This window comes from Carcharhinus amblyrhynchos, chromosome 4 (genome assembly GCF_965287045.1).
Source record: "Carcharhinus amblyrhynchos chromosome 4, sCarAmb.v2.hapA, whole genome shotgun sequence".
NCBI classification, from domain to species: Eukaryota; Metazoa; Chordata; class Chondrichthyes; order Carcharhiniformes; family Carcharhinidae; genus Carcharhinus; species Carcharhinus amblyrhynchos.
The window spans coordinates 114,826,902-114,850,039 of NC_137327.1; the positions used below are offsets into that span (position 1 = coordinate 114,826,902).

Here is a 23,138-nt window from a genome sequence, read left to right on the forward strand (position 1 = left end):
ATTTGTGTGTGGTGAAGAGGAACAAAGCAATTCTGAATTGTCACTTAAAGAAACCAGTTGTTTTGCCCAGAAGGAAAACGCAGTAAAGACTGGGAAATATGAATCCAAGTCTGAATTGTTTTGTGTACACTTTAAAATAGAACAGCACTAGAAACTGGGGAATAAGAATACTGATCTGAACTGATTTTCTTTTTCGGGGTTGGTGTTTTTAAGACGGAGCTGGAAAAGAATTGAAGTGTTAATAAATTCTGAACAATCAAATACAGTATTATTTGTTACTTGGGTGTAATAATCAAGTTATCTTTTTTAGTTGGAGCTGCAGGTTTGGTGGACACTCCAGAAGCTGAGGTCGCTGATCGATTTAATGCTTATTGAACGTGTGTGACCTTGTTGTGAGCACACTTCCTGCTATCTACACAAATGATAGCCTTTACTCATGTCTTCAAAAGGTCTTTGTTTAGATTTTGCTCCCCCTCCCCCCGCTCTGCCCATACAATGATCGCAGGAGAGGGCAAATGAATAAAATTTCTTCTGGGCGAAATAAATTAAATCTGGAGTAGGGGGTGAGGGGAGGGCAAATGAGTTGTCTCATTCCAAAGGTTTGTGATAAAAGTTAAAGGAGTAATTATTTTTGTTCTGGAAAATCAGACTTACAAAAGAAAATCTCAATGCCACATTTGTCCGGAATGATGGACAGGCCCAGCTACATGCCAAAAATGCTTGTCAGGCTGTTACTTGGTTACAGCACATGTTTTCTTTCAGGATGGGTGAAACTTGAAGCGCAGTCAACATGGTTTTGAATCATATCTCATTAATCCAAGAATCTGCAGCAAACCTCATGTCTGCTCAGCCAGGAATCCTTTTCCATGGACAAAATTTTTGACACGATTATTTCACACTCCCTTCACTTTCTTAGTGGAAATTTGTTTCGCGTGCAACCTTCCTGATCTCCCTCCCATCAACTTCTCACAATTGAGCAACAAGAGCGTTTTAAACTATTTGGGAGCTACATTCAAAAGTGATCTCCAATGTAAGTGAAACGTGTTATGATTAGGTGAGAAGATGTAAGCGGGCTCCCTTCTATTCAACCTCCTCAATTGATCGCAATGACTGCTTAGTCTCTTTCTTACGCAGGTGCGCCATTTTCAAAGTTTATTTATTGCAAAGTTTCCAAGTCAAACATTTTCTGGCCCTGTTGAGTTGAGTGTGGATAGGCCTCCACTGAGTTTGTGGATTAGTCACTCTTCTATAACGTAGTGCCCAGTTTGCTCTCTCCCACTGACACATAGCGGGCTGGCACTAATGCCCCCTCTGTGGAGGTTGGCCAAGCAGGGGCCAAGGGCAGTCTTGAACTTGAGGGTGGGCATTCTTTCTGTGGAATGCTGAAGCCAGGCAGCTGTTAGGTTGGCTTTGAGACCAGCTACTTGTTTATCATGTCCAATGATTCTCATTCATTTGATCTGGTGGAGTTTGCATTGAAGTTCTGTTAGGAGGGCTTTTCTAAATTGGCCTCCTTGATGGGAGTTATACCTTGGGAGGGCTGAGTAAATCAGCAGGTGGGGCATTGCAAACGTTTCCAGATCAGAATGTACTTAACGATGTAAGCAATAAGGAGCCAATCAAATAAGGTTTCCTTGAGTCAAAAAAAAGAGCAAATGTTTTAAGCTCTAGAATCCAATAAAATAAGATAGAAAAATATATGGTAAGCTTCCTTTTTCTTTGTGTAGATTTTAAATGTTGCAGTCAGTTTGAATTAGCTGATATTTTGGATGTGATCAGACATAGAAGGTGTTATAATTATTATGAGATTATTGGCGACATGGTGGCACTGTGGTTGGCACTACTGCCTCACAGTGCCAGGGGGCCAAGTTCTGTTCTGCCCTCAGATGCCTGTCTATGTGGAGCTTGCACATTCTCATTGTGTCTGCATGGATTTCCTTCGGATGCTCTGGTTTCCTCCCACAATCCAACGAGGTGCGGGTTAGGTTGATTGGCCATGCTAAGTCGCCCCTAGTATCATGGGGACTAGCTAGGGCAAATACGTGGGGTTAAGGGGAGAGGCCCTGGGTGGGATTGTGGTCGGGGCAGACTCAATGGGCTGAATGGCCTCCTTCTACACTGTACGGATTCCATGGTACCATAATTCTATCTCGTAATAATTGTAAGTTTCTGGTAAAGTTGGCTTCTTGAACCAGATCACATGCTTATTTAAGAACATAAGAACATAAGAACATAAGAAATAGGAGCAGGAGTAGGCCATCTGGCCCTTCGAGCCTGCCCCGCCATTCAATAAGATCATGGCTGATCTGTCGTGGCTCAGTTCCACTTTCCCGCCCTCTCCCCATAACCCTTAATCCCTTCTCTTATCAAAAACCCATCAACCCGCTTCTTAAAAATATTTAGCGAGGCAGCCTCCACCACTTCAACGGGCAGAGAATTCCAGAGATTCACCACCCTTTGAGTGAAGAAGTTCCTCCTCAACTCCGTTCTGAACCGCCCCCCCTTTATCTTGAGGCTGTGCCCCCTAGTCCTACTGTCTTTTTTGAGCGGGAAGAGTCTTTCCACCTCTATCCTATCCATCCCATTCATCATCTTATACGTCTCAATGAGATCTCCCCTCATTCTTCTAAACTCTAACGAGTACAAGCCTAGTTTATTCAGCCTCTCCTCATAGCTCAACCCCCTCAACTCCGGTATCAGCCTAGTAAACCTCCTCTGCACTCCCTCCAAGGCCAAAATATCCTTGCGCAGGTGCGGCGCCCAAAACTGCACACAGTACTCCAGCTGCGGCCTCACCAATGCCCTATACAGCTGCAGCAAGACCTCCCTACTTTTATATTCAATCCCCCTCGCTATGAAGGCCAGCATCCCATTCGCCTTCCTGACCACCTGCTGCACCTGCAGGCTGGGTTTTTGCGACTCATGCACAAGGACCCCGAGGTCCCTCTGCACCGTCGCCTGCTGCAGTTTTTCGCCACGTAAGTAATAGTCCTTCCTACCATTCTTCCTACCAAAGTTATTTAAAAAGAATGATTCATCTTCTCTTGCCCTCTTCCTAGTGATGCCTTTAAGCAAGAGAGGAGAGAGATAGTGATTGTATGAGCTGCCTCCAACATGGAGGAATAATGGTCCTTGGGTTTCTATGTGGCATTCATGGATTCTTACTGGATGGAGGCTGCCAGTGACCTCTCCATCTCCATCGGCTCAATCCAATTTCCCCACTGCTAGTTGGACTGCCCGCTCCTCAAACTCCACGAGGCTCCTGAGGTCCAGCTGGTCCTCTTCTATTTGCTCACTCATTCACGCTGTCTCTCTGTTCTGTGGAATTGAGAGCGATGGGGGTTTCATGGACCTTTCTCATGCTTGCAGTCTTACAAATAAGCCACTGGATTGTGTGCCACATGATTCCCTGCAAGCTGTTTCTGAGCAGTGAGCCCAGCCAGGTGAAGGATGGCGCTCACAGAGGCATAGCGTTAGCAAAGATTGCTGGTGCCCTTCATGTTAAAATGTAACAGGTGACAACTTTGTATTGGATGTAATGTGACCAATGATAATAAGCTATAAGGTTTAGCTGACCCAGTAAACTATGGAAGTAATTACAGAATAAGAACATAAGAAATAGGAGCAGGAGTAGGCCATCTAGCCCCTCAAGCCTGCCCCACCATTCAATAAGATCATGGCTGATCTGAAGTGGAGCAGTTCCACTTTCCCGCTTTCTCCCCATAACCCTTAATTCCCCTGTCTATCAGAAATCTATCTACCCGAGGTAGATAGGTAGCCTCCACCACTTCAACGGGCAGAGAATTCCAGAGATTCACCACCCTTTGAGTGAAGAAGTTCCTCCTCAACTCCATTCTAAACTGCTCCCCCCTTATCTTGAGGCTGTGCCCTCTAGTCCTGCTATCCTTTCTAAGTGGGAAGAATCTCTCTACCTCTACCCTATCCATCCCATTCATTATCTTATACGTCTCTATAAGATCCCCCCTCATCCTTCTAAACTCCAACGAGTACAGACCCAGTCTATTTAGCCTTTCTTCATAGTCCAACTCCCTCATCTCTGGTATCAGCCTAGTGAACCTCCTCTGCACTCCCTCCAAGGCCAATATATCCTTCCGCAAGTGCGGCGACCAAAACTGCACATAGTACTCCAGCTGCGGCCTCACCAGTGCCCTGTACAGTTGCAGCAAACCTCCCTGCTTTTATATTCAATCCCCCTCGCTATAAAGGCCAACATTCCATTCGCTTTCTTGATCACCTGCTGCACCTGCAGGCTGGGTTTTTGCGACTCATGCACAAGGACCCCGAGGTCCCTCTGCACCGTCGTCTGCTGCAGTTTTTCGCCACGTAAGAAATAGTCCTTCCTACCATTATTCCTACCAAAGTGGACCACCTCGCACTTGCCAACATTAAATTCCATTTGCCATTTCATGGCCCATTCGCCCAGCCTATCTAGATCCTTCTGCAGACTCTCCACACCCTCCGCGCAATTTGCCGTTCCCCCAATCTTGGTGTCATCAGCAAATTTCGACACCATACACTCGGTTCCCTCCTCCAGATCATTTATATAAATGGTAAGACTCCCCCAATTTTTGTATCATCTGCAAATTTACTACCTACATTTTCCTCCAAATCATTTTACAAACAACAGAGGCCCCAGCACCAATCCTTGTGAAACACCACTTGTCACAGATCTCCAGTTAGTGAAGTACCCTTCCACTGCCACCCTCTGCTTTCTATGCCCAAGCCAGTTTTGTATCCATCTTACCAGCTCACCTTTGATTCCAAATGACTTCATCTTCTGTATCAGCCTACCATGAAGAACCTTATCAAAAGCTTTATTAAAGTCCATGTATATAACATGCACTGTCCTTCCCTGGTAAATTTTTCTTGTCACTTTCTTAAAAAATGCAATCAGTTTGTGATACACGACCTCCCCTTTACAAAACCATGTTGCCTATCACTTATAAGCCTATTCTCTTCCAGGTATGAGTACGTTCTGTTCCTAGGAATCTTCTCCAATAATTTCCCCATCATTGATGTAAGGCTCACAGGCCTGTAATTTCCTGGATTTTCTCATCTGCCCTTCTTGAACAGAGGAACAATGTTAGCTACTCTCCAATCCTCTAGTACCTCGCCCGTGGCTAAAGAGGATTTTGGTCAAGGCCTCAGCAATTTATTCCCTCACCTCTGTCTCAGTATTTTCTGGGATAGACCCTATCTGGGCCTGGGGACTTGTCCACCTTTAATGTTTTTCAAAACCTCTAATACCTCCTCCTTTTTATCTCTTTGTCCAAGAATGTCAAAGTCCTCCTATCTACATTCTTCATCCACCACAATCCTTCTCCTTTGTGAATACTGATGCAAAGTACTCATTAAGGACCTGCCTTACCTGGCTCCACACACAAATTATCTCCATTGTCCTTGAGTGGACCTTTTGGTTCTTTCCTTAGCTACCCTCTTCCTCCTTATATATGCATATAGAACAAATGGATTATGAGACCGTTCAATCCCATACTTCATAAAACTCACAAATAGTATATAAATGATTGAGAATTTATTTAACTCAGCCTAATGATGCATGATTGATGGACCTTAATATAAAGTGCAGAAAACAATGGACCTTTCATATTCTGTATTAATTAAAGAGGACCTGTATTTTTCAATGAACTGGAATCATTTGTGTACTGAAATTATCACAATTATGAAAATTTTATGAATGATTGTTCTGAATGATATTAGGAATACTTGTTTTATTTGGATTATCATTGCTATTTGGCCCCTGCTGCCATCTTGACTTTTCAATAAACTAACAGCTTGGTGGCACTGTGGTTAGTACTGCTGCCTCCCAGCGCCAGGAACCCCGGTTCAATCCCCAGCCTGAGCACGGAGTCTGCATGGGTGCTCTGGTTTCCTCCCACAATCCAAAGATGTGTGGGTTAAGTGGGTTGGCCATGCTTGTGTCAGGGGGATTAGCAGGGTTATGGGAATATGGCCTGGATGGGATTGTGGTCAGTGTAAACTCAATGGGCCGAATGGCCTCCTTCTGCATTGTAGGGATTCTATAATGTATAAATTGTCTATTTATTATTACCTACTGTTCATGACATCTTTAGTTAAAGGATGTTGCTCTCAATATTTTGTTTTGTTGAGTTAATTGCATGACTTAATACTGCAGAGAGATTAAGAAGTGGTCCGTTTACACACCTCGCTGTCTGGCAACAGGGCAGGATAATGCAGATAGATTTTATTCCATGTGATTTTTTTTAAAAAGACGCAAGACACACTCACATCGACCTTTATCAGCACACTGTTCAGGACTTGAAAAGATTTGTGAGGTGACTGGGCAGTTCCAGGTATTAATTTCCTCACATTTCCACCCAATTATTTCCTAAAATGTGCCCAGGTAAATTTATATTCACATTTGATGTGAATTAGTTTTGTTTTAAGAAGGCAAATACTCACACAAGTATTCCATTCAAATAAATCATATGGACATTCACAAATACCAAAATGGTGGGTGGGATGCCAGTTAAAACTCGCCCACTTCTGTACCTATCAAGAACAAGATTCAAGAACACTACTCACACTCCTGCCTACCCATTTCAGCCTCAGAAGCCACCTTGCTTAAGTTTTTTTTTAAGCTTAAAACTTAAAAACTGTTTGCTTTACAAAAATTATATTATAAACTACAGTTTGGCTCCACATTTGGTACTGGTGTTGAACCAAAGACACAGTGATACAAACCACATTTTAGAACATTTTATTATTGTCACATGTATTAGTATACAGTGAAAAATATCGTTTCTTGCATGCTATACAGACAAACATACCATTCATAGAGAAGGAAAGGAAAGAGTGCAGAATGTAGTGTTACAGTCATAACTAAGGTGTAGAGAAAGATCAACTTAGTATGAATTACGTCCATTCAAAAATCTGATGGCAGCAGGGGAGAAGCTGTTCTTGAGTCAGTTGGTATGTGGCCTCAGACCTTTGTATCTTAAACTCCCTGGGCAGGATATTCCAGCCATGCTCTCCCCAAGTCCGAAAAATTCTGCCTGAGGTCATGAACCTTTGCATGGTCCTGTCCCGCCCACTACAATTTCCAGGTGGGACGAGAAAGTTCCCGTACTCTATTTTAGCAAACCAGCTTCCAGCTCTGCTATCCCTATGGATGACTGACTGAACACATTAAGCCGATGGAAAAAGGTTAAATATTTACACTTGGTTATCATACTCGGCTGCTTTTTCAGAAGTGTGAAGTATACTTTACATTTTTCTCCATTAGATGATGTCTTTTAAACACACAGCTGAAGACTTTTCCACATTTACAATGTTGACCTTTTTACTGGACAGGTTTTTCCACTTGACAGAACTAACGACCTTGTAAACACATTTTGTTTAACTGGTAGTTTCGTCTTCCATTTGTAATACTTTAATAACTTCACCATCTTACTGAACATTGATGTAATGCATTATAAAGGTTATTTATTGGTCTCAGGTAGGCTTACATCCACACTGCAATGAAGGTAAGTGAAAATCCCCTAGCTGCCACGCTGCGGTGCCTGTTTGGGTATATTGAGGAAGAATTTAGCACGGCCAACGCACCAAACCAGCATATCTTTGGACTGTGGGAGGAAATCGGGAAACTGGAGCACCCGGAGGAAACCCAAGCATTCACAGGGAGAACGTGCAGACTCCACACAGACAGCGACCCAAGCCAGGAATCGAACCCGGGTCCCTGGCGCTGTGAGGCAGCAATGCTAACCACTGCCAGACGATCCATTTTCTTTAACTTTTAAGCTCTTCCCTCCTCCAACTTGTGGTTCACATCTTCATTAGGCTACTATAAAACCCAGTCAGGCCGCCTCCAGCATAATTATACAATTTAGCTAGAGCTGGCTTCCTTTGAGCCCTTCCAGTTTCGTCCTGCATGGGTGTGGGCGGGTTGCCCTCGTGAAAATGGTGGTGGGGCCACTAGCTACTAGTTCCTGCCTCCATTAATTCCGTCAGAGCCTCGAACATCTGACTTCACGTCTTTTAACAAGTAGCTTGGAAGCTGTTTTCTGTGATGATTGATGCTGAAATTCTAATGGGGCTGAGCTCAAGGGAATAGTCGGAGTTGTCTGGCCTCCCTGCGGTGTTTTTCTCAGCAATGGGAGGCGGTGCGCTGGTGGCTGGATCCCCTGTTAAAGGGATTTTGCAATGATTCCATCCCATGCCCCTGGGAAACACATGATGGGGCTACACCCTCGGCAGGATCAGAAGATCCCACCAGCGTAAAGAGCTGGAAGATCATGCCCAGCGTGTTTTATTTCTCAAATGATATTGAGTGGTGAATCTCTGGAATTCTCTGCCCGTTGAGGTGGTGGAGGCTACCTCGCTAAATATTTTTAAGACGCGGGTTGATGGGTTTTTGATAAGAGAGGGGATTAAGGGTTATGGGGAGAGGGCGGGAAAGTGGAGCTGAGCCACGACAAATCAGCCATGATCTTATTGAATGGTGGGGCAGGCTCGAAGGGCTAGATGGCCTACTCCTGCTCCTATTTCTTATGTTCTTATGTTCTATCAGATGGAAACCTGTTTTTTCAACTCGGGAGAAAACAGTTCTGAATTAGAGTTCCAGACAATACAAGTCACAAGGTCACACTGTCAGCATAATTCCTATTTCTATTCCTAGGCCTGTTTTTTACACATGGACGGCTTTATGCAGCTTTTTCTAGAGTTGATCATGAAGTCTTTGGTGAAAGAATAAAGAGAAATCCTATATTTAAATAAGTGGATACTAGTTTGAAAGCAAATGTTTTGCAGATCCCTGCTCGTATTAAATATTACCTTTAGATGTCTAAATTGTATCACAACTAGTTTTGGTATGTTACAACAGTAACTTTATATCAAAAGTTTGTCATTCATAAAGTACTTTGGGTTTACAAAGACAGTAAAAGGTGCTATATAAATGCAATTAATGAATTACTTTGTTTCTCATTTTTGTGGAAAAACAGAATTCCTAAAGCAAAATAAGCATCGTCATAGAGACTAAATGCAGACTGGGTGACCACTTTGCAGAACACCTCCTGCAAGCAGGACCCAGATCTTCCTGTCTCCAGGAATTTCAACACCCCAACCTGCTTTTCATATCCACATATCCGTATTGAACCTTTCACAATGTTCCAGTGAAGCAAACAGAAGAAACATCATCTCATCTTCCAATGTAGGCATGTTACAGCCTTCCAGAATTAACATTGAGCTCAACAATTTCAGACTGTGAACTCTCTCCTCCACCTTCACCCCATTTTTTTTTTTACTTCCAGCTGTTTATTTTCACTTCTCCCACTGATTTTCATTTTTCCATCCCCCTTTTTGTTCCATCTTTCTTCAGCTGACCAGGGTCTCCCCACCCACTCAGGAGCCATCTGTCACCTGTTCCAGGTTGTCCTTTGACGCTCTGCTTACCGACCAGTTACACATTCTGACCGGTATCAACACTTGTCCCCAGCCTTGATCATCTCAATTTATGGTCCTTTTTTGTCCATGACAAGGATTTCCAGTCTTGTGGTGCACGTGGCCGGAAAACCCCATCTGTTAGCTCAGTCCTTTCTCCACGGATGCTGTCAGAACTGCTGAGATTTTCCAACCTTTTCTGTTTTTGTTTTGGATTCCCTAAACTGCTTGGCTTTTCAGCAATGTTAAATAGTGTGTGTAAATCTATCTTTGGGTTAAATCAAGGTCTTCCCTTCTTGCTTAAATGCAGCACTCCAGCAGGAATTTCCTTTGGGTTTGAGCTGCTGTGACTTCTGCCAACAATACGGTGACAGTGCAGAAGTCAGTTCCCAATGCCCACCACACCCCTCCTCCTCTTGGGAAACTTCTTGATGCTAATCTCCGTCAGAAATTTGAAAAAAAAAAATCCTACTATTGAATAATTCAAATTAAATAACATTAGCAGTGCAGCAAAGTGTCCAGAAAAGCAGCAGATAATTCAAATCAATTAAGTGGAGCCAGTTGATTTAGAAATGTATTGATAACAATCAAAAAAAAGATTTGAAACATTTAACCATTCGGCCAAAAAATGCTAATTGTGGAATACATATCTTCACAGTCTATGAGGCATCATTATCTGGATTTCCTGAGGAGGCATTGTGTAACTTTAATCTTCTAATATGAAGAACTTTTGAAGGTTAATATTCAGGGCCATTTCCTTTTGTACTTTCTTTTTTGCAGGAACTCATACAGCATATTTTCAAGCAAGGACAGAACTTACGCTATTTAATATTGGGAAATACAAGGTGTTCCTATTTTAAGCAACGGCAGCCTCCATTTTCTCATGCTGTTTTATGTTTTGTTTTCTCTCAGCAGGCATAGATCAGCTGCACAGACAGTAAACTATGGTGCAAAGGCAACAGCGTCTCAGGAGGCCTTGGAGGTGACTCCTGCCACAATTCATTGTGTGCAGAAACCTACTGTGGCTGCTGCTGAACTCCTAGCCTGTACAAAACACACACAGCGAGGCATGGGGAACGACAGCCAGAACCCCACGTGCCTCACCAACGATTCGTTCAAGTACACCCTGTACGGCTCTGTGTACAGCGTTGTGTTTGTCCTTGGCCTGCTGACTAACTGTACCTCCCTGTACTTCTTCAGCTGCAAAATGAAGATGCGAAATGAAACGACGATATTTATGACGAATCTCGCGGTCTCCGACCTCCTCTTCGTCTTCACGCTGCCCTTCAAAATTTTTTACAACTTCAATAGGCACTGGCCCTTTGGCGACGGCCTGTGCAAGGTTTCCGGGACGGCGTTCCTCACCAACATATACGGGAGCATGCTGTTTCTCACCTGCATCAGCGTCGACCGGTTCCTGGCCATAGTTTACCCGTTCAGGTCTCGGACCATCAGGACGAGGCGAAACACCAGCATCGTCTGCGCCGGGGTGTGGCTCCTGGTTCTCAGTGGGGGAATCTCCGCATCTCTCTTCTCCACCACTAACAACAGGGGGAATAACTCCAGTACCACCTGCTTTGAAGGCTTCTCTAAAGACACTTGGAAAACCTACCTGTCCAAGATCACCATATTCATTGAAATAGTTGGGTTTCTTATTCCCTTGCTGTTGAACCTGACCTGCTCCTCTATGGTGCTGAGGACTCTGAGGAAACCCGAGACATTGTCTCCAATTGGAGCCAACAAAGAAAGGGTCCTCAAGATGATCATTGTGCACCTATCCATTTTCATAATATGTTTTGTGCCCTACAACTCCATCTTATTTATCTATGCCCTTGTGCGATCTCAAGCTATTGCAAACTGCTCCTTGGAGAAGCTGGCCAGGACCATGTACCCAATAACTTTGTGCCTGGCCACCACAAACTGCTGCCTCGACCCCTTTGTTTATTACTTTACGTCGGAGTACTTCCAGAAGTACTTCAACATCAAACCCCGCACCAAGCTTGATTCCATTTTTAAAAGCGAAACACCCTTAACAGTCAAGGTAGAGGTAACAGCGGAGGGAGCGGTGGATTCTGTCAGTCGAAACGGAGCCAATATTCAGTTAGAATCTCAGTTTTAAGCTAGTGTGACTGAATGTTGGCAGATTGGCGTCAGGATTTTTAACACGACTCCTGCCCTGTAGCATATGTTCTGTGAGGTCATGCTCCAGGATTTCAGAGGGGAGCCGCTGGTGAGGATATTTGTCACCACACACTAAGTAGAATGCGGTACCTTGCTAGAACCAGAACAGCCACTGATTGCACAGACACTCCAGTAGCAGAATTTTACACTGTGGGCAGACACCTTTACCACTAGTTTGGTTCACTTGGTTTCGTTGGCCTTAACAAAGAGAAATTCTCTTTTCTAATTCCGAAATGTCAATTAAAACCCATAATGTGTGATCTCTCCTTGTTTGTCACATCGCTGTTTTATATTTCCATGAACCAGTCACCCCTTCCGTCATTTAGTTAAAACAAAATATGGTAAATTGACTACTTAATCAAACTCTGCCATTTTTGGCTTTTATGGCTCTGGCATCTAATTTCTAACTTAAATACTCTGCCAAGTCCTTCAATTAGTTCCTGCTTTAGAATCAGCAGAAATCTCTACATGTATTGATGGGTCCTTGATTTGAGCCTTGTTAACTTTAAAACTTGCGCTGAACAAGGACTTGTGAGCTTTGGCCACCACACTTTTCACATGTTGTTGTCTTTTCTGGCAAATATTAAGGATGTAATGAAACCAGAGGGCTTGAAATCTTGAGGGGGACATATACCAGAAGTTCAAAAGAAATTTCTGAACCTTTAAGGCCACAGCTGTTTTGATGGGATATAGAAGGCTCGAATTCAAATGAATTACATATTGAATCTGTTGCTTGACAGAATCACTATTCTGTGTTGGTAACAAGTCATTCTGTTCAGAAGTAGAGCTGCTGTACTGTTTTTAAATAAAATGTTGCTTTACTTGTTTGTGTGTGACTGCACTTAACATAACAAAAATAAATTTGCGTTTAAGTGATTGCAGCCTGGCTGAGTTAAGTGTGTTTGCAAATCTTGCATTAAGTGTAATTTATATTTATCTTGCTGCTAGCTTTGAGTTTCTAATATCTGGGAATGTGATTGTACACTGTGCTTTGCTTTGTACTTGTACCAATTGCTTCCAATCACCATGCACATACATCGAGCTGTCTTCATAATAGCCTCAAGCTTGCAATCTGAAGAACTTCAGATTGTCCCATTTCCTTACACTTCTTAATGGACCTTTTCAGTGCTAAGATTGCATAATGGATTTTACTGATGAGACAACAAGCCTTGCTTGTAAAAGAAATTGATAAAATATGCCTGTATGTGATTGAATGACAGCCTGGTCATGGATACACAGATTTGACCGTAATTGGAATAGAATGACAAGCTGGGACTGAGGGTGAAGGCCAAGACACACACTGTTAACCTTGCAGGCTGACAAGGCAGTGAAGAGGTGGGTGCAGTTCCTGCAATAGATTAAGTGGCATTAGACAGATGACTGAATGAATGTATTATTGTATTATTTTATAATACATTTAATAGCTTTTGTGTATTCAACACTAGATTGCTATTAATGTACATTTTTTTAGTGTTCCAACTCTGGAAACTTGTAAGCATAAAAATGAAACTAAGCACTCTTGAGGGAAATGGGATGTTACCAGACACACTGTTAATCTAGCACTCTGACATCTTTAGCAGTAGGGTGAAATTGGACAGATGGGAGATTGTTTCAGCATCTAGTTGAGCAATAGCAGCTGTCGTCTAAAAGAACAGTTTGTGTTTATTTAGAGCCAGAGTTAGCGATTGATATAATCGGCACGCTAATATGATGCTGTTACTGCAGCTGGGTCAGATTGTAGTGGCAAGCACCCCCTCCCCACCCCCACTACCCCCGCCTCCCCCAGTCTCAGCACAGAACAGAAAATCAGATTGTTCTGATAAAGTTCAGCGACTTCCTCTGCTTGGAGCACACCTGCCTCGTGCATCAAGTCACAAGCCTGCCTCAACCCGCTGGACTCTGTCTCTCAGGAGGAGCCTTTCAAACTGCAGCTGTTGTTGCCAGTATAACGATTAGGGATTTAGGAATGGGTTTAAACCATTCAGCCGCCTTAAGCTTATTTTGTCATTCAGTTAGATTATAGCTGTTCTGCATCACAACTCCATCAGCAGCCCTTGTTTCGGTAACCCTTTCTATCCCTGCCTGACAGAATATCTTCTAAATCTCAATTTTTCAAATCTTCAATTGATCTCCTCACCTCAATAACTTTTGGGGTGGCAGTGAAGGATCAAAGCTTTCTGTTTACCATGACAGACTTTCTTTCGTCCAGAAGATTACAGAGAAAGACAGAGAGAGAGAGACATGGGACATGATCTTAATGCCCACTGATGCCCCTCTGCTGCTGCATAGGATGGAGAATTTGGCGCTCGGCTAAATCTCCCGTTAAGTGCCGATAAGGGACCAGAAAATCCCCTCGGTGTGAATATCTGGAAAATTCCACCCACAGAGTGGGATTTTCCAGCCTTTCCCACTGCGGGATCTTCCAATCCCACCAAATTCCAGAGATTTGATTGGCTTGCCACATACAACATCGGGAAACTACCTGGACAGGACCAGAAATTTACAGCTGTAAACGCATTCACATGCTCACAAACACAATGGCTGCAGCTTTTAATTGGAAGGAATTCAACTTTCTGCCATTCTAAGGAGCGATCAGTCACAATCTGATTTTGAGATGGTTCAATCCCGAGGAGTGGCACAGTGGTTAGCACTGCTGCCTCAGTGTCAGGAATCCAGGTTTAATTCCCGGCTTGGGTCACTGTCTGTGTGGAGTTTGCGCATTCTGCCCATGTCTGCGTGGGTTTCCTCCAGATGCTCCGGTTTCCTACACAGTCCAAAGATGTGCAGGTTTGGGTGGATTGCTCACCTTAAGTTACCCCTAGTGTCAGGAGGATTAGCAGGGTAGATGTGTGGGGTTATAGGAATAGGGCCTGGGTGGGATTGTGCTCAGTACAGACTTGATGGGCTGAGTGGCCTCCTTCTGTACTGCAGGGATTCTATGAGTTGCATACTTCTAAAGTTGCGATGCAAGCAAGTGTGGAGTTGAGTGAACTGTGATTCTTTCACACACAAATCACACTTCAGGGAGCTGTTACTACTGGTGAGTGGAATGGATGGGTTGGACTTACTCACATTTGTGCATTCAATATTAGATTACCATCAGAGTAAATTTTAAAAATGTCACTGAAAGAAACATCAGCTAGAACAGTGAAGCTTGCTCAGCCTGGAATGAGATTAGGCTTGGCTGAGGTAAGGTATAGCTGAAGAAGGTGATGTTGCTGGACATGTGGTGTCACACTGCAGTTGCTCCAGACAGCTGTCGATTACAATTGAAACCATCAGAAAGAATATTGTAGAACATTGGCAACTGGAAATTTGCCGTGAAGCCCATGTGAAATTGAAACAAAGCAGTGGGAGGATATAAGTCTGTGTTCAGCAGTGGCATTGAAACTGCAACAGCTGCGAAGCCCCTGAACAAGCTGGAAGCACTTCAGGGATTATCCCCGCTGTAAACATCCTATTCAGTCTGTTCTAAACAAACGTTCACTCACTGTCTCCAAAGAGCTGCATTTGTGATCTGTGAATTTGAGCTATTCTTCAGCTTTTTAAGAAAGTCATACCTTGAAGGTCACCAATACTAAGCTCGAGCTGCAATAAACACTGATAATGTGGGCTAAGTGTGTTTGAAGCCATCAGGCACACAGTTTGTGAACAATCTTGTGTTCCAGATCTGGTCATTAGATCACAGATTACCGCAGTGCAGAAGAGGCACTTCTGCATTTCATTATAGGTGCAACACAACCCCTATTGAAATGGCAACCAATATACACTATACCTGATTATCCATTTAGTTACCTTCAATGAAGAGGAGAATTGGGTGGGGTTTTAAAGAAGACCTGCTGTCAATCCATCAAAAAAAAATTCTATAACTCCATAGATGCCTCTCAATAATCATGAAGCAAAATCTGTTCGGATCTTGGACAAGAATCCCAAGGTATATCATGAAGCCAGACTAGACTCCAAAATTTTTCTATTTTGGCATAGATGCGAGGAAATGATACAATCTTCCAGGAACGATTCCAGTGACAAAGTTTTTTTTAAATCGTGAAATAAACTTTATTAAATAACACTATAAGTCTAACAAATGAAGCAACTTAACTATTAACAATTGAACAATATTTTAAAATGAAAAGAAAATACTTTAATTTCTAAATTACTACTGTTTTAGTCCCAAATAAGCAACATTTCTCTTTCAGATCTAAACTTCACTTTAAATATAGTTAGCAATCACAAATATGCTTAAAATAACAAGTGTTAGCAGTCTTGGAGTTTTCAGAGAGATATAGTGCTTTCAGAAGCCTGCAGGTTTCTTCTAACTTCACTCAGAACAGCAAAATTCCAACTCCTTTCTGCAAAAGCCTGCTTTCTCTGTTCGTGAACCACATAATCACATGACCCTATCAATCCCTCTAATCTGACATCCCAGAGGAGTTTCAGTACACAAAAGTCCAAATTTTTGCCCTTCTAGAACAATCTAGGATAAGGGGTGTTAAGAGGAAAAGGGTGGAGGGGTTTTGGGGGCAATTCCAGAGTGTGGAACTTACTTGCCTGAAAGTTTCCCTGCTGATTGTGAGGCTGAAGTCCAAAGGGTAGCACCAAAGAAGCAGATAGTTCTACAGGTCAGTTATAGAGCTACAAAAGATTACAGAGATAAGAAGCTGAAAGTCCGCAAAGGAATTTAATACACGGTGAGAATTTTAACTTTGAAACTTTGGGAAGACAAAAGTAGGTCGGTGAAAACAGAGGTGATATAAGTGACTCCCTTTTTCTTACGTTTTGTAATCTTTTTGTTACAAGAGACCTCTCCTTCTGAATCAAATGAAGGATATGATAGATGCATATGTAATCAGGCATTCTACAATGCAAATTAGTTATAACTTCAGATCCACTTCAGATCAGCCATGATCTTGTTGAATGGCGGGGCAGGCTCGAGGGGCTAGATGGCCTACTCCTGCTCCTATTTCTTATGTTCTTATAACAGAGTTTTGTATGAGTTGATGTTTATAGAGTGTGATGGATGTAAGGCTGACAAAGAGACCATTGGAAATGTCAAGTCTGAAAAGGATGGAGGGATGACTAAGGGTTTCAGCAGCAGATAAGCCAAAGTTGGAGCAGAGACAGGAATGACCATAATTTGATAGAAATCTTTATCAACTTGGATAGTCAGGTCATTGAATCTGAGACCAGGGTCCTGAAAGTCAATGAAGGCAACTATGATGGTTTGAGACATGAGTTGGCTGTGATGGGCTGGGAAACATTACTGAAAGGAAGGACAGTGGATAGACATTGAAGGAACGAATAGGTGAACTCAAAGTTGTTTATTCCTATTTGGTGCAAAGTGGATAGGTAGCTGTGGCCAAACCATGGCTTATAAAGGAAATTAAAGATAGTTTTCGATTCAAGGAAGAAGCATTCAAATTGGCAATAGAAAACAATGTAACTGAGAATTTGGAGCAGTTTAGATTTCAGCAAAGACCGACTAAGGGATTGATTAAGAAGGGGAAAATTAGAGTATGAAGGTAAGAAAGCAAAGAGCATAAAAACTGATTGTAAAAGTTTCTATAGGTATGTAAAAAGAAAAACAATGACAAAAATGAATGTAGGCCCCTTAAGCCAGAAACAAGAGAATTCGTAAGATGGAGCAAAGGAATGGGTGAGGAATTAAATTCATACTTTGTTCACGTCTTGTGAAGGCAGAAGCATCGTAAGTTCTGAGAAACACAAGTTTTAGTGAGGAGCTGAAGGAAATCAGCATTAGTAGAGAAGTGTTTTTTGGAGAAATTAATGGGATTGAAGGTGAATAAATCTCATGGGCCTGACAATCTTCATCCCAGAGCACTTGAAGAAGTAGCCCTATAAATTGGAGATCCATTGGTGGTCATTTTCTGAAATTCTTTGGACTCTGGATTGATCCTCAGGATTGGAGGGTAACTAACGTAAGCCCACTATTCAAAAAGGGATGTTTGGATAATATAGGGAACTGTAGATCAGTGAGCCTTGCATCAGTAGTAAGGGAGTTGCTAGAGTCCATTACCAAGGATTTCATAGCACAGTGTTTGGAAAGCAGTGGTAGAAATCTGGTTAGCAGGAAGGAAATTGGAATTAATGGACCTTTCTTTTTCAATTAGCTGGTGGTGACTAGTAGGGTACCACAGGGATCTGTGCTAGGACCCCAACTTTTCACATCATATGTTCATGATTTGAATAAGGAACTAAATGTAATGGGTCCTATTTTACATTTTCAATCTAAGTGCAGGGTGGACTTGAAACTAGGAGTGTTTCAGATCCGACTTTTAGGCCCATTCGAGGCACCCCCATACACACTCTGCCTGCAAAAAATATCAGCAATTCTGACTTGTGCTGCAGAAGCTTGTGGACAGGGCTTAACACACCCGAAACCCTGCAGCTCCGATCGGTGGCTCTAACTGCACATGCGCAAAAATAAATGATAGAATGCTACTCCCCTGCCACATCCCTCCCAGGCTGGATAATGCCACTCCCCCGGTCCCCATGGACATTGCCCTCCAAAAGCACTAATGATCCCATTATCCCCTCTTCCCATGCCACCCAGCCCAATCGTGGCCCCTTCCTCCCTCCCCCTACCGATCACAGGCAGAGTGGCAGCAGTCCCCCTATCCCCCCCCAACCCCACCACCACCTCAGGTGGAACAACAGCTCCCCCCCCCCCCGCCCCAATCACAGGCAGAGTGGGAAGCAGTCCTCCCTCCCCCCCCGCCTAATCCCAGACTGAGTGGCAGCGGACTCCCCTTCCCCCTCACTGATCCCTCTCCTCCCCCTCCCTCCACCTTGGACCCTCCTGTACAAGGCTCCCTGACTCCGGTGGCTGTAGGACACCTCCCTCTCTCTCCCCTGTCCCCAATCAAGATAGATTGACTCCCCCTGCCCCTCCCCCCAGCCCCCACCCCCACCGCCCCCATCAGCACACCTGCAAGTCCTGACTTGCCTTCCCCTCAATGCTAACAAGCAAACTGCATGGAACTTGCTGGAATGCTCTACCTGTAGCTGATTTGCCCTAAGGAGGGGCAGCTCCAGAAAAACCCCAAGGATGGAGAGGCAGGTAGGCAGTGCAGGGAGGCAATGAACACAGCACCAGCAACACCTCCCCACCCCATTTACTGAAGGTGACTTCGGGAGGCTGCTGGATGCAGCAGAGGTGAGGTGGGACACCGTCATCCTCCCAGGAGGATGTAGACCCAAGGGGGGGGGCTGATGGCAATGCGGCCTGGGAGGCAGTCGCTGCCTCCGTCAGTGCCATGGCACTGGCCCCCAGAACGGAGAAGCAGTGCCGCAAGAAGGTCAATGACCTCATCCAAGCAGCAAGGATGAGTGCTTAACCCCATCCAGTATTTTCCCCCAAACCTCCCCCAGACCCTCCCACCCTCAGCACCCTGCATGCTACCAGCCTCTGACCCCCAAGCACTTCCTTCCTGTCCTCCTATCCCTCCCCAAGAGTAGCGCTGCGCTTGCCCTCTAAGGGCTTCTTCCTGATACTCTGTAGGTATTATTCCTTTCATCTCCACAGGAGAAGATCGATCATAACAGCCGAGAGAGGGTGAAAGACAGGAAGGGGTGAGCCAGACCGTGGGCTCCTCACCCCTTTTGAAGATTCGCTAATATCCTTTCGGGAAGGAAATCTATCGTTCTTACCCAGTCTGGCCTACATGTGACTACAGAGCCACAGCAATTTGGTTGATTCTCTCGGGCAATTAGGGATGGGCAATAAACACTGGCCAGCCCGCGATGCCCATGTCCTGTGAATGAATTTTTATAAAAAGCAGGCGCTGGAACTGAACAAGGAAGGGGAGATGCGGGCTGTCAGCGACAGCATGGTCGGGCTGGAGATAAGAAGTGAGCATCTGTCAATCCTCCACTTGATTTAAGGCAACTGTTAGGGGGGGCAAGGGTTTTGGGTGCGATGCCCAAGGTTTAAAGGAGGTGTACAAGGTACGTTTCTCCGCACAGAAAGGGTGGTGGATGCCTGGAACTCGCTGCTGGGAGGTTGTGGAGGCAGATACGAAAGTGACCTTTAAGGGGCATCTTTACAACTACATGAATGGGATGGGAGTAGAGGCATATAGCCTGCAGAAGGGTAGGGGATTACAATTCAAATTGGCAGCCTTGGAGGGCTGAAGGGTTTGCTCCTGTGATGTAATCTCCTTGTGCTTTATTCAATGTTCAATGGTGAAATGGTGAATCACGTTTTTTGCATCCCAGACTCCTCTCCCTCTCTTGCACTTAACCTAGTGTCCTGGAACAGACTTGGATACCCCAGGGCCATCTGGCGTCATGGCCCCCCCACTGCAGCTACCGCCCATCCTGCTCCAGGCAGATTGGACAAGTCCTTGGAGGATAAGGGTGAAGGGACTTCTGAATGTAGCACCGTTCTGACATCAGTTTCCACAGCGCAGTTCACCATCCCAGATACTGGCATGTCGGTGGGTCCAGTTAGTGGGGCTTCTGGGTCACTCTCTGGTGAGCACAACACATTTTCTGAAGTATATCAGGTGGAGGAGGGAGCGTCCAAGACCTCTGGCACATGGGGGCCTGCCAGAGGTGAGGACTCAGCTGGCCCTGGGCTACATGCTGGGCCTCTGAGGTCACTTCTCCCTCAGCTGCTGGAGACGCATCAACAGAGCCAGAGAATGCAGGAGGGGCTGACGGTCACACTGGACCAACTGCGAGGCTGTTGGGGGGGGGGGTCCCAAAGCTTTCACACTGTCTTGCGTGGCTCCCAAGCCAAACCTGCAAGGGTGGCATCCACAGTGGAAAGCCTGGGGCAGGGAGGCCTCACTATGAGTGGCAGGCTCCGAGAGATGGCTGAGTTACAGCAGGCCACAGTGGAGTCCCAGAGGGCCATAGCTGAGGGACTCAACAGCATTCTCGAGGTTTTGCGGCCCATGGCTAAGAGATTTGAGAGCTTGCATGAGACCCGGCCGGACAGTGCTGAGACACAGTAGGCCACGGTAGCAGCCCTGGAGAACGTGGCTTAGTCACAAAGGGTCATGACTGAGGGGCTGCAGTGCATGGCCCAGTCTCAGAGGGCACTTGCTGCTGCCATTGACAGGTGGCCCCCAACTCAGAGCACCATTGCTGAGGCCTCGACCACTATGGGTAAGATGCAGGTGGTCCTGCAGGACTGGCAGGGCCAGGTGATGCCAGAGCTTCTGGAGCTCACAGAAGAAACACCGGTCCCACGGAGGGACCCACAGGAACCCCAAGGGAAGAGGAAGGGCTTGAGCCCTTGCCAGGACCTTCCTGACAGGAGATTGTGGCTGTGGCTACACTTTCTGATTTTTGCCCCCCTTTCCTGAAACTGGGGCATCTCAGGGCAGTGGGATGAAGAGGATATCATGGAAATGTCCCAGGCACCTGGAAGCCAGCCAAGGCCCTCAAGGTCCAGGGCCTCCAGTGGATGCCCGCCAAGCACATCACAGGCAACGGGGCGATGTAGGCAGCTAGCCCCCTCCACCTCCGATATACATTCTGGGGAGACACAGAGGTGTAATGATAGGCCACGTAAGGCCTGGAAGATGTAATTGCAGTAAGATGATATGGGTGAAGGGCTACACTAGATAGATAGATCTTTAAGCACCTTATTGTTTTCCATTCACAATTTTTATTTTAGAACTTAATATTTTAACACCTTTATTGACATCATTAGATATTTTTTCACCACCCACCTGTGATGAATTTGTCTCGAATAGGAATCCTCTTCTATTGATGATTGCCGGAGAGATGCTTCATGTTGATGGCAGTTGGGTAGGCCCCTCAATGTTGTGTCACAGAGAAAATGAAGCCATTGGTTCCCCAGAACCCACGAGCAATTCCACCCACCCCAGGGCCCTGTTTAGAGGTTTCAGATCCTTTATCCACTACACAGACGTGGGCCCAGGTGCTACCATGCATGTGGAGCTCAGGTCGGAGTCAGACCAGTTTGCACAGGGCATAATGGTGCTAGCGAGTCGTCATCAGCCTGTCAAAGAAACTTACTAACACAGTGTACCCAGGCCCACCACTCTGATGTGACAATATTCCAGCAGATAGAAGGAGTTTTTGGGGTGATGGGGAGAAATGGAACCCACGTGCCCAGACACAGACCCCTAGGGAGTGAAGCGCCTGGTGATGAGGAACTCCCGACACCCTCACATGTCTCATTCTAGCTGCAGCCCTGCAGCACCTGGGTGGTGTTGCTCGGCATGCTTCTCCTGCTGGGCAGCCTATAAAGCGGGTGGCGACATGGGCCTCATTATAGCGAGTCTCTGCCTCAGTCACCGGCCTCCACACAGGCGTCATCAGCAACGTCCGAAGCAGGTAGCCCACGTCACCTACGAGCCACTGCTGCAGCCCGGGCTCATCCTCAAAAGCCTCTGGTATGTCAGAGCTCCTGAGAGTGAAGCTGTCATGCACACTGCCTGGGTGTCTCGTGCAGACAAGCATAATATACAAATTGTGGTCACACACCAATTGGACGTTCAGGGAGTGGAACCCCTTTCTGTTGACGAATCTTCTGAGACCTTGAGGGTGATATTCAATGACACGGCCATTGCTGAATCTCGCATTATCAACATCTTGGAGGTTACCATTAACCAGAAACTGGACTGGCCATATAACTGCTGTGGCTACAAGAGCAGATCAGAGGTGAGGAATACTGTGGTGAATAACTCACCAGTTGATTCCCCAAAGCCTAACAACAATATACAGGGCATTAGTCAGGGGTTTAATGGAATGCTCTCCCCTTGCCTGGATGAATGCAGCTCCCCTAACAACACTGAAGAATCTTGACAACATCCAGGGCAAAGCAGCCTGCTTGATTAACATCCCTTCCACAAACATTAACTCTCTCCTCCACCGAAAAAGCACTGCAGAAATTCACCATGCTTCATTAGACAGCACCTTCTAAACCACTGACCACTACCATCTAGAAGGGGAAGGGCAGAAGACGCAAGGAAGTTTCCATCCAAGCCACTCACATCATGGAAATATATCACCATTCCTTCACTATTATTGGGTCAAAATCCTGGAATACCCTTCCTAAGAGCACTGTGGCTGTCCCTACACCACGTGGGCTGCAGCAGTTCAAGAGGACAGTTCAGCACCACCTTCTCAAGGGCAATTAGAAATGGGCAATGAATGCTGGCCTAGTCAGCGAAGCCCACACCCTGTGAATGAATAAAAGTACCACAGAAAATATCCTACTGTGCCCATTTGGAACAGCATATGCATTCTTAGGGGCTGGAGTTGCCATGTCATTCCTCTATCTATTCATTAATAAAATGGATTACTTTGAAATAAAGGATCCCCAGTTATCCACTTCTCTGCTTCTGCTGTCATTCAAAAATAGGGAGGTTAATTGAAATTCTTTACTTAATCATCATTATTGAAAGAAAGCAAAGATTTTTAATTTCCCAACTGCCGAACTTCCTAACTTTGGAGAAAGAGAAACAAAACTATGATGATCAGCAGCCAATTAACACATAGCCAATCTGTAAAGTCATAGT

At 45.0% G+C, this 23,138-nt stretch overlaps 1 protein-coding gene across 2 annotated transcripts in view; it reads left to right on the top strand.

Annotated features, from left to right (window-relative positions):
* lpar4 (lysophosphatidic acid receptor 4) overlaps positions 1-12,455 on the top strand; it is a 42,265-nt gene extending 29,810 nt beyond the window's left edge. Inside the window, exon 2 of one of the 2 annotated variants that reach the window (XM_080188253.1) lies at positions 10,351-12,455. In XM_080188253.1, the coding sequence (XP_080044379.1) occupies positions 10,508-11,557 (1,050 nt within the window). In that variant the 5' untranslated portion in view covers positions 10,351-10,507 and the 3' untranslated portion in view covers positions 11,558-12,455. The remainder of the gene's footprint in view (positions 1-10,350) is intronic. The other variant, XM_080188254.1, reaches the window with a different exon arrangement.
* Positions 12,456-23,138: the final 10,683 nt, after the last annotated feature.